The 13,795-nt window shown below is 37.8% G+C and overlaps 1 protein-coding gene across 1 annotated transcript in view; it reads right to left on the minus strand.

Annotated features, from left to right (window-relative positions):
* Positions 1 to 1,429: 1,429 nt before the first annotated feature.
* Positions 1,430 to 13,795, minus strand: part of ppip5k2 (diphosphoinositol pentakisphosphate kinase 2) — a 51,274-nt gene continuing 38,908 nt past the window's right edge. The window contains exons 28-32 of the mRNA XM_078286317.1: positions 10,732 to 10,794; positions 9,936 to 9,956; positions 6,444 to 6,584; positions 5,494 to 5,586; positions 1,430 to 5,370 (exon numbers count right to left, since the gene is read on the minus strand). Coding sequence (XP_078142443.1) covers positions 4,793 to 5,370; positions 5,494 to 5,586; positions 6,444 to 6,584; positions 9,936 to 9,956; positions 10,732 to 10,794 — 896 coding nt within the window. The 3' untranslated portion in view covers positions 1,430 to 4,792. The remainder of the gene's footprint in view (positions 5,371 to 5,493; positions 5,587 to 6,443; positions 6,585 to 9,935; positions 9,957 to 10,731; positions 10,795 to 13,795) is intronic.

Below are 13,795 nucleotides of genomic sequence, written 5' to 3' on the forward strand. Positions count from 1 at the left end.
TGCAGTTGAGGTAAATAAAGGCCCGGGCCAATATTAGAGGAAATACGGTAAGTAAGTAAAAGATGTGTATGTAACTTTATTTTTTATAAATAATTATGAGAGGGGTGCCCCTTTTTTTCCGCTTGAGCACCTGCCCCCCAAAATGTCTGTGCACGGCCCTGGGTGTAGGGCTTAAGCTCTTAAAGTCGAGATGAAACGGCATTTCGAGAGTATCTAACTTCCGTATCGTGACGTATTTCCGAGTGAAACAGGAAAGACAGGCGGGACGTAACGTTGGGAGGAATTTGATTTGAACGTTGAAAAGTGGGCGTGTCATAACACCCGAAGACACACCGAAGTACCGTGCTGCTGCTAGCTAGCTAACTAATGAATCTTAGCCTCTTAGCTCTGTGCGCTAAAAGTTGAAGATTGATTGATGGGTGGATGTCATGATATTATTGGTTGAAATTGGTTATGGGCATGCTTACGTAAGCACACGGCATATTTTGTTTTATAGGAAGAAAACATGATTGAATTTTGATATAAGAACACAAAGAAATTGATTTTTTGTATTTTTTTTGGCATATATTGTTAAATAGGCGCACAATATGACCGGGGATGTGATCTAAAAGGGTTAAAAAGGCATTTTTCATTTCATCTCGACTTTAACTACTAATTGTAGCAATTGGATTTATAATGTAACCCCCGTTTGCCACTGTCGTTCACCGTTGTGCGGCGTTAATTAGCCAACAATTGCTGCTAACTTACCTGCGATGAGGTGCTCACTGCACAGTCTGAAGTGGTCTGTTGGTGTCCAGTTGTCTTATTTAACGGCAGCTAGCCACTTATTCTCTTGGGTCAGGATCTTCAGGCCCGGATGTCCCTTTGGCATTATTGCAGCCAGTAGAAGGCGTGGCCCCGCAACGCTTGTGTCACCAGAAACCCATGGATGTGTCAAATACTACTTGCAAAGAAATTAAACATTTTTGTTAACTCATTCTGGAGAAACAAACATTTTATACCTATTAAAAAAATCTGATGGGGAATTTTATATGCTTGATTTCTGTGACACAATATATTACCAAATAATTATATAACCATTTCTATAAGATAAAATAATTTGTCAATTTTGTGCCACTAATGAAGAATCTCTCCCTCATTTGTTTTAGTTGCCACTACATTGTTCTAGTAACAAGCACTTTATAGCACTTTAAGCGCTTTTTTTTTCTTTCTCCTCTAATGTTTTGTTACTTATTTAGGTTGTTAGGCCTACTGATATATGTTGTGATGATATATGGTATGTGTTTATTATTTTGGTTTGTTTTAGTGTGACTTAGTGTGTTAAGTTTGATTTGTGTTTATTGTTTGTCTTCTGGTGATTTATGTCATGTTTTTGTTAAATAAAAAAACAAGCACTTTATAGAAAAAAATCACATCAATCCCAGCAAAATGACTTTCCAGAAATTTATTCTGAATGTATACACAAATCATATTGGATATCATGTCATAGGAAAATAAGGAGTGATGAAAATCTTTGCCATTGTAGTTTGCGTAAGGCAGACACTTCCTATTCCAGTTTTGTGAATGGGAAATGAAATGCAGTAGCAGTGAGAAAATAGAGGTGAAAAACAGTTATCTGACTTTTTAAAAGCACATATTGGACCTTGATTTTAGGCACAAGATGAGCTGATTCATTCATACCATCAGTCTCACTTCTGAAATCCTCAGCAATGAGATGTAAGCAGGATAATTCATATTCCATTTCTATTCTGTACATCTGCTTTACATTCAAATATACAAGACACTAGCAATTGGTGACTAGCATAGGCGCCATTCACTCAGTCACAGGGACAGTCACAAAACATTGCATATATACAATCAACTACAAACAACTGTACATGTGTGGACTTAATAGACACTGTGCAAGCAACATGTACAAACTGCTGCGTCATGGGATGGCCCATGATTTAATTAACTACTTAAAAAAGTAACTAGTGGTTGCAACAGGGTTCATACAAAGGTTCATCATGGTTTTTGTGACATTTCCATTACTTCTCAATGATCTTCAACCAAATTCCATTAGCAAAATGAGTAACATTTGGTGGTCCCACTGCTACTAACCCTATGAAAAGCTGACTTCAAACATGGCTAGGAGATCAACAGCATATTTGTGCACCTCGATTGTAGCTCAAAAAGTAGTCACTCCTCTTGAGGGTTTGAAATAGAAAGTAATGTCAAAAGCATTTATTTTGGATTTTTTTTTTTGTCTGAATTCTGTGTACTCTTTAAAAGGAAAGCACAGAAATGAAGAATTTCAAATAATAGAGAAATTAGATTTGTAGAATATTCATTCCTGTTTCTTAATTTGAGCTAAATTTCCAAGCTATTAATTATGCTAAACTAAAACGATAGAACATTTCATAGCATGTTAAAACTCACAATGTGGAAGTAGCTCAAGTGAATGAAGTGTCAAATGATTTACAAGTCTGATACTTTACCGTTTTATTGAAAATGCTTTTTGCTAGAACATCTTTATTTGGTTAGCTGCTGGTTTCAAAGCAAGTTAACTCATATTCCCAAGGCAAATGGTTGAACAAGCTTGATCAGTGCACCTGATGGCATCTTACATGTAGTCGCAGCAAATACTAAGTGCAGTAATTTTTAGCTGCTTATTGTTTCAACATCTCTCATTCTACTTTTGAACCACTATGTTGAGAATTTGCACCATTTAATTCTAGGCCATGGACGGGGCACAGTAGGACATGAGGAGCATTACATTAGTTTACATGGATCTGCTGACTATTGTAACTGGTAGAAATGGAAAGGTTGACTTCATAGTCAGTTAAATTTGGTAGGTATGAGATTTATACGTTACTATTGATAATCTTAGTATTTGAGCATAATACAAAAGCACTTTGACTCGCAATGTAAGCCAAGATACATTTTTTTTTTTTTTAACGTAACACTATAACCAAATTTATGATGGGTTACTGTTTTGTATTTAATTCTGACTATTACTACATTTTCTATTTCATACATTTTTGAAATTTTGTTATTTTACCTTTATGTTAATGTGATAAAACCCATTAATAGAATACTTTATATATAATGTATAACGTTATATATAACGTTAACAGGAAAAAAGTTTACAGGAAAAAAGTTATTACATTAACTGGAGGTAACTGGAGGTTATTAGATTCACAGGAAATGTATCACATTGAAATGTATCTCCCAAACTCATGCCTTTTTCTTCTGTGAAAGCTAGTTGTCCTCTGCCTTCCTAGATGGTGTAGTGGAACTGTAAGCCTGCGATCACACTGTGAGCAACGTTTATTTCCTTGTCTTAACATCCATCCAGTTAATTGAACTTTAGCAACTGAGGCTATGTGGAGAGGTTGTTGCTTCGTCTCAGCCAGAAGCACTGTGGGCTGCAATGTGGATGTCATGCCCCTCTGAGAGTAAAATCATTTGCAGGACTGAGCAGGTTGCCTTGGGTCTTCTTGAATTTTGTTGTTAGGAATTATTGGAAATTTTAAATGTACAATTGATACACTTGAGCTTGATACTGGTTGCTGCTATATTGGTCAGCTTCACAGACAAAACAGGTGGAGAACAGCTTGAAACAAGCACTAAGCTAGTTTCACTTGTTGAGATTTTATTTGTAGTCTTTCAAATTAAAGTTGTGGAGAACGGGGAAGCTTTGAATGGCTGTAATCAACATTTTGTCCATTTTGCACTTGTCAGGCGGAACTATTGTTTACGAAGCAAAAACACATCAGTAAGGAAACAAGGAAGAAATGAATGGACTTTTGGTGAGTGATGAAGGGATGGTAAGACTACCAGCCTCTGACTGTCTCTCTGAAAGTGTCTCTAAATGCAGTAAAGAATCCACAGCAAAAGAAAGGTGGTTAACAAGGGATGCTCAGTGTGTTTCTGTGGTAACAACATTTTGGTGGTGTGTACATCTCCAAAGGTAAAGGGGGACAGATTACAGAATTGGAAACCAGTCTTCATTCTGAGCAACTTCAACCATTGTTCTTTTAACTAACTGTTAATTGTGTGAACAATTTCTAATACAAACAACTACTAGCTACTGAATTGTCACTCTACTCATCCAGCCCCCCTATGACCCACACAGCCCTATAAAAATATCTATTATTGTTAAAATACATTACCCCAACACTAGTCATCCATCCCCAAATTTTGCCACATCTCCACTTCTATATTCTACGATGCTCATAATTTATTTCTTCATTCTATTGAGTGAAACTACCTCATGGTAAAATTGACCCCATACAACACTACTCATTGCACTTGCTCTTCAGCGGCAACCATAGTGTATGCAATGCAGTTTGAATGCACATAGATATTGAATATGAATATGCACAGAGTGATATGTTTAAATGACTACTTCAAGGCTTGTACTGTCACTTTCCACTGTATGAGCACTATGTGTGTGTACTGTGTTACTATGCATATTGATGATACGTCTCTGCACCAAGGCCACCAAGAGTAATTGCTGTACATTAATTGTACTCATTAAATAAAGTGATTTGGATTACAATAACTTTACAAAATTTGGAATACATTTTGTATTTTTACAGGCCTGGAAGTCACAATTTTCTAATTCCATAAAGTATTTAGGATTTTCATGAACGTACAAACCCTGAGCAGGTATTATTTCAGAACTAATACCAGAGTGACCCAAGATTACAAGTACACATATTTTCTCCTCCTAACAGCTATTCCAATAGTCATTGAATTGTATCTAGAAGATATGTAAAAACGTTCATTCAACTGATGAAGTTGAAGTTTATAATGAATCATGTTTCATATCCTGTGCTTTGCTGGTGGTCGAGGACGACGCCGTCTCTCCAACAGTAACCCTCTCCTTGTCTACAAGCGGGACGTCGAAAAAAGAGGCAAGTGGCTGCGCTTCACAACTCTCGGGACTCTGGGATGTTTGTAGCAGCGCTTTGCCGCTTACAGCATCTTGAGCAGGCAGAGCTGGACATAATGTACATGTCACAGTATCTTTCTTCGGGTGCTTTGTCAGCACTATGCCGCCTGGAGATTCCTGTGCAGCGGGTGACGCCGGCACCGTAAAAGTGAACGTTTCTTCTGGCACTTTGTGACTTTGGGTATCAAGCTGTAAAGTCTGCTTGACCCCTTTGCTCCCTGCGGTATCAGGGAATAATGAGAGAAGTTTCTCGCTGGTCTGTTGGAGAGCTGTGGATCCAGGAGAAGGTTGCTGGTCCTCAGTGGTGGTAGCTGGATGCAGGACCGGGTAACAAGTAGTTGTGGGCTCCGGCGACTTATTTCTTGCTGCGCCGTGTGGGGGAGGAACTTCAGGACTACACTGGAGGGACTTGCTTGGGGATGCACCGCTCACTGAGGCAAACAAAATGAGAACGGTCATAACGGCCGTTCAGAAGAGACACATTCCAGTCATATTATTCAACGTGTTCATTTTATATCAATGATCTACAAATGTAATCGTGACAAAGCATTTACCATTTGCCTTCTCAAGGATCTTTTTGCCTTGCGTGAATGGACAAGGCAGGACCTTAGCCGGAGTATAAGTGTTGAGAGGAGCTTTCTTCACAGCTGTTGAACATAAAAGACAGCATTCCAAATGGTCAACGTTAATAAATTAAAGCTGGGGTAGGCAGTGTTTTTAAGAACCATTTTGGTAATATTCGGTGAAAATCTCTTTAGATTCTGACAAGCTATCAGTAAGTCCACCGATAAATCTCTGTGATGGTCCCAGGCCCTGCAATCAGCCACTCCAACATCTCAGGGCGCTTGAATCTTAACGACCAATCAGGACAGCTCTCTATGTCCCTACCTGCCTGTCAATCACACGCACACATAGCTCAGTCTAGTTCTGACCAGCCTGCAAACTGCAGACAGAAAACGAATATATCCACAGACGAGATGAGTGAAACAGCCATAATCCAAACTGAACACTGGGACTGGAATAAACTTGTGTAAGGAAGCCAGTTATTTTCCCCACTGCACAACACATGTTCATCAAGGAGGAGCCAAATTCAGGTCACTCAGTCAACCCAACTATGGCTTTGCAACTGTGGTAGCTAATCTATGTGTGACAAAAAATATTTTGTTTGCCAGCGAATATTTCAGTAACAACTACACTGAGCTAGCAGAGCTGTGTTTTGCATAAAAGGTTTGCCCGAGACGACGCTCTCTCTCCAATGTAGAGTGAACCTCGCTCGACCAACATTTATATTACAGTGTGTGTTTGTTACCGCGATGGCTAATCTACACTGACAAAAATTATTTTTTGCTGGCGAACGTTTTAGTAACAACTAGATTGAGCTAGCAGAGCTGTGTTTTGCGTAAAAGAATTTGAATTTATGGGAGGGAGGGAGCAGAGAGCTGCCTGCCCCAGCTTTAATGCAGAGCAACTTGCATATTATATTGATACATTAACTGATACAAACCTGGAGAGGCTGAGATGTTCAAGATGGAATCATGGGATTTGGCAATGGAAGCCAGGAAGTCATCCACTTGCTTAAGCGAGAGCGAGTTGTGCAGGGTCTCCAAAGGGCATATGGATGGAACCATGGAGTACAACTCAAAACCTAGGGAGAAACGGCTCCAAGTGATAAGCTTATGCAATACTGCCAAAAAAAAAAGTGTATATACGCTTTCTTTATTGTTGACCATCAATAATTTTGAACCAAGCACTGGGGGAATGAAATCAGCATACAAAATCATAGCACTTTCATAATAACAGAAATGACAGCAAGCTAAAACAATTGTAAAACTCCAGATTGAGGTGGATACTGTTGGATGGAGGCAGATGAATCACAGAAATACACATTTTACTGAAGCACTTGCATCTACCACAACTCTGTCAGCAAGACTGAGATGAATGAGTGCTCACTTACCTGACTGACCTACTTTTTATTGGAATTATTAAAAACGTAAACAGGACTGATCATAAATATCACAACAAACTTAAATTAGGGAAAATACAATAGGAGTATTATACACTGACTGTCTTTATAATTATGGGTCCAGCGAAATGAAAATTCTACTTAGCAAAAATGATATGGCCGATAGTATAACAACAGTTTAAGAGTAAAATAACAATATGCAAATGAATGTTTAACCTTCTTTGATGAGAAGAATTTGAAACCTTATCTTAAAATGATTTCACTGGCTACAGTATAAACAATGGCAAAAAGGGTTCATTTACCTGATCATCAACAGTAGCTTCAAACCTAACCCCCATTTGCTCATCACTGATGTGACTCCTTTAACAAAACATGCTACATACAGGATAGGGTCAAAACAAACACAACTAAGACAAAGTAAAGGGTCAAGAGTTCTGGTGTCTCTTTATTCGAATGGGGCGTAATTCCTGGCACTGTTTTAAATTCCTTGGAGGTCAACATAGTAACAAAGATTTTTAGATATCACCTTTGTCTCATGTTCATTTATTTCCAAATGAAATTGCCGCAATTCCCTAGGGCATTATCAATCTGTTAGGTCGCTCAGTACAAGCCGAGCAGATTCAGTGAAAACCATGGCAGAGTTATGTAAGCATGAAAGAATGAAGTCATTAATATCGTATTCATACTATAGTATAAATTTTGCCTGTCTAAATGCAAATTCTGATACAGATCTAACAAGGCGCAAGTAATAAATAACAGATGCAAGCCATGAGACCGTGGTTACAGAGTGCATCAATAAATGTCTGACTGCTTTCAGAATATTCTAAAAATCACATGGCTACAATATTTTAGAAGTACAAGTGTTTCTTACTGATCAATATTTTTATTTGACTTTAAAACTATGGATACATTGCCTTTAGATACCAAACGCTGAGGATTTCACGGGTCTACAGAATGGTTTTGTGCACACCCATTAACCTTTAAAGGACAATTCCAGCGTGATTCGAGTTTTTGCTCTTTTTTGACATTTTCCAACCCTTAATGTTAATTGTGAATAATTTGGTCAGTAAAGGTAATCACTGTGAACGAGAGGTCACCAATTGTGTTATGCAAAGTTGCATCAGAATGCTAATATTAAGCTAATATCAAGCCAACAGACAAACCATAGCAAGACACTTCTGCCAGCATCCGTCCATTAAATTACATTGAAAATAAAGCTTTTACACAATTACGGCTTAAAATGGCTACCCTCCTCTTTACTGGGAGTACTGTATTTAAAAATATTTACTTTGAAAAACGACAAATTGCGAAGGAAAAATAGCATATATCTCATAACATGACAAAAGCACTGGAAAATGATCTACATTGATGTAAAACAGTAAGGGAATGCAGAAAATGAGCAAAACAATAACACTGGAATTGTCCTTTTAACACCAATTTATGTCTTGAGTTTTTTCCTCTCACTGTAACAGCGTAAAGTCTCTACTTTCTTTGGATTTTGACTGAGAGTGTAAGATAACATGAGACTGTGCTTTAAAATGTTGGCAGTCCAAAACAGTGTTCAGTTTTCACCATCACCCTAACATTTCTTATTAAAATCTGATTAAATTATTACTTGGAGAGAGGAAAATGTAGGAATACAGAGCCACCAGAAGCTTTGACACGATTTTATAATGGAGCGGGAACATATTTTTGACCATAACCTGTATATTAAGGGCAATCTCTTTTTGAAGACTTAGTGAAGACTATCGGGGAGGTTTTAAAAAAATGCAAATGAATTGTAATACCCAGCACGACATAGATATTTGCTTCTCTTTTGGGAACCCATTGCCTCAGGCTGTGCTATAATCAGTGTGGGCAACAATTAGAGAATGAGGCAGAAGGACCAGAATGAGGAACAAAGAACAAAGAACAAAGAGGAGGAGCTAGTAATTACACTAACAATACATTTATTACTAGAATATATAATCTACTATAATAAAACGGGCAAGTAAAAAAAAATGCACAAGAATCTTCCATCAATCAAAAGGCAAAATCAAACAAACAGACCAAATGAGTGAAACTCAAATGAGAAAAAAGTTGCAAGCTCATGGGGTCTTGTATCCACAGCATGAGAGGAGTGTTGAGCATAGTGATGTGTAGCATAGTGGAAAAATTTGGATCGGAATGAGCACATCTGTCCAGTTATGTTAATGTTCCTTTATTTGTTTTACCTCAATATTTACAGCAGTAAGATTTTAGTATGAATAATCCCCCACTGTCCACTGAATCAAACACATTGATGAAACTTGTAGTGCCTTTCCACACAGTATGATCCTTATCTGGAAGTAGCCTACTGAAGAGGTATATTTTTACTATGGAATAATGTAGGTTTAGTATGGACAAAAAAGTGCTGGTATTTTAAAGCCAAACTTTTGAGAAATAAAAACTGAGGGTATAATGTACTTGCAGTGATTCTTATGAAGTAGGATTTCAACAACTTATTCTAGCATAACTCAAGAAACGAGTATTGTACCCTAATATTTAAAAATAATGCAACCACAAATACACATTTAGAGCTTCACAATATATTAAAAAACTTGCTTTTGGATATTGACTGTCCTTTTTTCAAGAGCAATCAAGAGTGATGAGCCAATGAAAATTGGCTCATGCATTAGCTTTCTTTTCTGGCAGGGCAACTTATTTGTTTTCAACTGTTGTATGGGTTAAGGGTTGTGCCCATAATAGTGTATCTGTTTTTGAAATTTTAATAATCACTAGATAAATAATGTTAATATTAGGAGAAGAGGTGTGCTGTGGATGGTATGAATGGTGTACACAGCAAATCTAGGTAGGCCGATGCCATAGCCAACGGCTCTGAGGTTGAAGAGTACAAGGTTATAAGGAGGGGAAGTGGGAATTGAGGACTCAATGCTAAAGGCTATAAAGGAAGTTGAGCTACACAACAAAAATCTGGTTTAGCTACTAAAGAACACCAAACTGCATACAGACAAGAAAGAAATGGGTAAATTAAACTTGATAAAAAACACTTACCACAGAACATACTGGAAAAGACTGACCCATTTAGAAAAGCAGATAAAAAAACAAAAACAAAAATAGATCTCAAAATTAACAAACTTCCAAAATGTTCATTTACAAACTAGATCCCAAAAACATTGAATGATGCCAGGAATATGGAGAATAGGCAATGTAATGCCTACAAACTGAGATCTATTATTAATTTAAAGCACAATAGTAACTTGTAGCAGTAAAGGCAATTATTATACAAATCTTTTCCATGGTGCACAGTGAATGTCCCTCTTTGTCCACCCATATTCTGGTCTTTTAAATTTCCATTTCTAAAACAATATCCAGGGTTTTGCAAATGACATTTAAACATTTTAAATGTACGATACTAAGGTAACAGTAGGTTCTAGATGAAAACATCCACCTACTAATCAAAATCTCAAGACTCCATTTAAAAGACACTACTACCAACTGTCAATTTCTGGAAAAATCACAACGTTGAATGTTACCAACATCCAGGGGAATGGTACCAATGGCACTTTAAGAATAATGGCACCATTAAAAATCTGGGAGAAAACCTGCTAGTCTGGCCAGTCACCCATTCTATTCTAAACCATAACACGACTGGGACGGGGAGTTTTCAGGTGATCTGAAGAAGCACATGGTGTCTAAGGGTTGCATGAGCATTCAGCAGTCCCAATGTTCGCAGTCGCATTCCATGTGCTTTCAGAGTTAGCAGAATCATGGGAGGGGGAAAAAGTATTCAAACCAAAATAAAGTGGATGAGGTAACGGTGCATCTTAATTAACAAAAGCAAACATACCATTGGTCGGGTGTCGCGCAAATGAGATAGAAAATCTTTTTACACCAGAACCACGCGTGGCCTCTGAGAAAGAGAAAAACAGGCACCTGAAATGTACAATAGCTGGCAGAGACGACTTAAGAGAGGACAAAAGATAACAAGTGTTAGATGGCATGCAGGAAGGAAGGGTGGGGAAAAGAGAAGAAGCATTTGTTTTAGTGGTGAGTTTCATGTTGAGATTCCCTCAGCCAGAGCCAGAGCAAAGTGGGTGAAAAACAAACCAAAGTTTAGAGCCGATGCTAACCTTTGATGTTTGTGAAGTTCATCTCTACTGGCTTTGTGTTTTTGTTGCTGGTTGAATATACCTTTACTTGCGAAAATACCTTTATTGCGAATAATCTGCAAAAAGTGATTAGCAAACATCATCCATTATCATGTACTTGATGTCTAATAATATTGAATCTACAGCATCCTCCACTGTATAACGATGACTTAGGCCTTCCATGCCCTCAGATCAAAGACAAAGTGAATTAAAGGGATTTTGAGGAAATACAAAATCTTAACGTTAATGTTACCCGGTTTACTACAATGAACTGAGACAGTATTTCCAACAACTCACCATTCATATTAATAAAACAGCTGAATCATCATCGTACTTACTCATCTACTGCTACTGAACTAGTTTCCTCCAGCAACAACTATGAGGTTATGAACCAGTGTGGATTGACAAAAAAGTGTGGTGGTGCCAAATGAACTGATATTCAGATGAGGAAGATGCGGTAAAGGCATGTTAGTCACTTGACATCAACATTCCTTCAGTGCATCATGAAAGGCCATAGCAGTCAGCAATAGTAGTAGTTGGGCAGCTTCATACAATGACACTAAAGCTTCATAAAAAATATTTTTGTTTTAATTAAAGGAATTTCACTGAGCTTCACATGCTACAAAGCTAGCTAATTGACTGTTAAGATCTGTGTCTATTGCACTTGACTAAGCAGCTGTGGAACAGATCACCTAGACTGCAGTTTTTCAAACCCGAAGACCCAAAGTGGGGTCACAGGATGCCACTACTGATGAGGTCAACTAAATGCAATAATCTTTTTGACAATAGATAGAATAATTAGAATAGAATAATTAGAGCCTATAAACATTATAGGCTATTAAGGTAACAGCCTTAAAAACAAGAAAAACTTTGCCAGACAGGTCTACACAATTGTCTGAAAAATCACTTGGGGCTGCTTTTTTTAAAAATATGTTGATATTTTTCTGCCAAAACAAATCACTTGTTAAATCATGATTTGTAAACTCAACCTCAGTTTTGTAAATCCTACCCCAAAGGGACGCCAGATGGCGAAGCCTTCTATCCAGAACGACCTACCAAGCCCTTCATTTTTGTGCGTGGTGCGCGATGGCTCAAACTTTCACCCTTCCACCTAGGCTTTAGTATCATGTAGAAGGTACCATCAAAGTTCCAATGAAGCCCTTTGTTTTCCCAAAACGCGGTAAAGCTTGCTGATGACATCGCTCTACGCTGCTGCACGCACGGTTCACGCAGCCCTTCAGAATAAAAGTGGGCAATTGTTCCAATGTGAAGAACAGGAATTTATGTGAATGAACATATATGTACATGCTGACCAAGCACTTTCGCCGTGATTTATACTTTAAGAGCTAAAGAATAAGGGGGGCAATGCACATCATAGTATTCTATAGTATTTATAACTTGGTCAGTTCTTGCATTAGAAAATCCATTCTTATTTCTAAAAACTTGGACCAGTCAGCTGATAAAAAGGTCATCCGGTTGGCCGATGTAGAAGGAGGATGCACAAGAGAGAGCTCTCGATAATCAAGCTACTAATTTCTCCCGAATACGTCGAACTTTATATTATACAACAGTTACATTTCTTCAAACATATTACAAGATAATTCTTGAGCTAAAATTAGCAACTACAAACAGAAACAATCCTGTGCACTAGGGCCACCAGCAACTCGAGCTAGCATAAGCATAGCAAGTAAGCTTGCATACATGGTTGCCACCGTCTCAGCCAACAATGCACAGCCGTCCGAGGTTAACACCAATACCGACGCCATCACCACGAGACAGCAAACAAAGACTCAGCCTTAAGGATGACATATCAAGTTTAATTCAGGATTCAATTAAACTGCTGCAAACAGCCGTGGATGCTCTATGGGAGACAGCCATCTTCTTTCAGGGCCACCTCACGGCTACAGAGTCACTAGCCGGTGAGAACTTAGAAAGGTTCAGTGCTGCTGAGGCTACAGTCCAGTCATTACAAACCTAAGGACATGTCTATGGACAAACTATCTAAGATATATCCAAACATTGATAATACATGTAACAGGTGTTGCAAGTCCCCAGCTGATCTAACACACATGTTTTGGGCTTCCCACATGTAAGTGACTACTGGTCAACTATTTTCAGAACTCTGTCTGAAGCGCTGAATATAGACCTACAACCAAATTTTTAGAGTGCCATCTTTGGAGTTCCACCTACTGACCAGCCATTGCTTAACAAGATACAAATACAACCTTGCCTTTGCGTCATTGCTCGCCCACAGGAGAATCTTGCTTAACTGGAAATCTGACAAACCAAAGGTCTCAAAGTGGTTAGGAGATTTGTTATTCATGAACTTGGAAGCAGTAAAGTATACAATAAGAGGATCAAAGGACAAACTTTACTCCATCTGGGGTCCTACATTCTCATTTTTGAAGACTTTTTAAATATATATATATATACTAGTTTTATTTTTTTTGTTTTACAAATTTCATGTCAATATTATTTATTTCCTTTTTTCATTTACTAATCCACTTACGTTCAACCTGTTTTTTTGTGTTTTTTTAGGGTGCACAATAATACGTGGAATTTGTGTTTAAAAAAAACAATGCAAAAAAAATAAAAAATAAAATGGATTTTGGGAATTTATCTCAACAAGTACACAAGAAAAAAGCTCATCATACACATGAAGCTCCCTTTTTCACTGTAGGACCTATAAAATACATTTAAGCTAATTGACTTGATATTCTTCCTTTATATTTATAAGAGAGTAAATTCAGTCACACAGTGAAA

The sequence above is a fragment of the Centroberyx gerrardi genome, chromosome 2 (assembly GCF_048128805.1).
Source record: "Centroberyx gerrardi isolate f3 chromosome 2, fCenGer3.hap1.cur.20231027, whole genome shotgun sequence".
NCBI lineage: Eukaryota > Metazoa > Chordata > Actinopteri > Beryciformes > Berycidae > Centroberyx > Centroberyx gerrardi.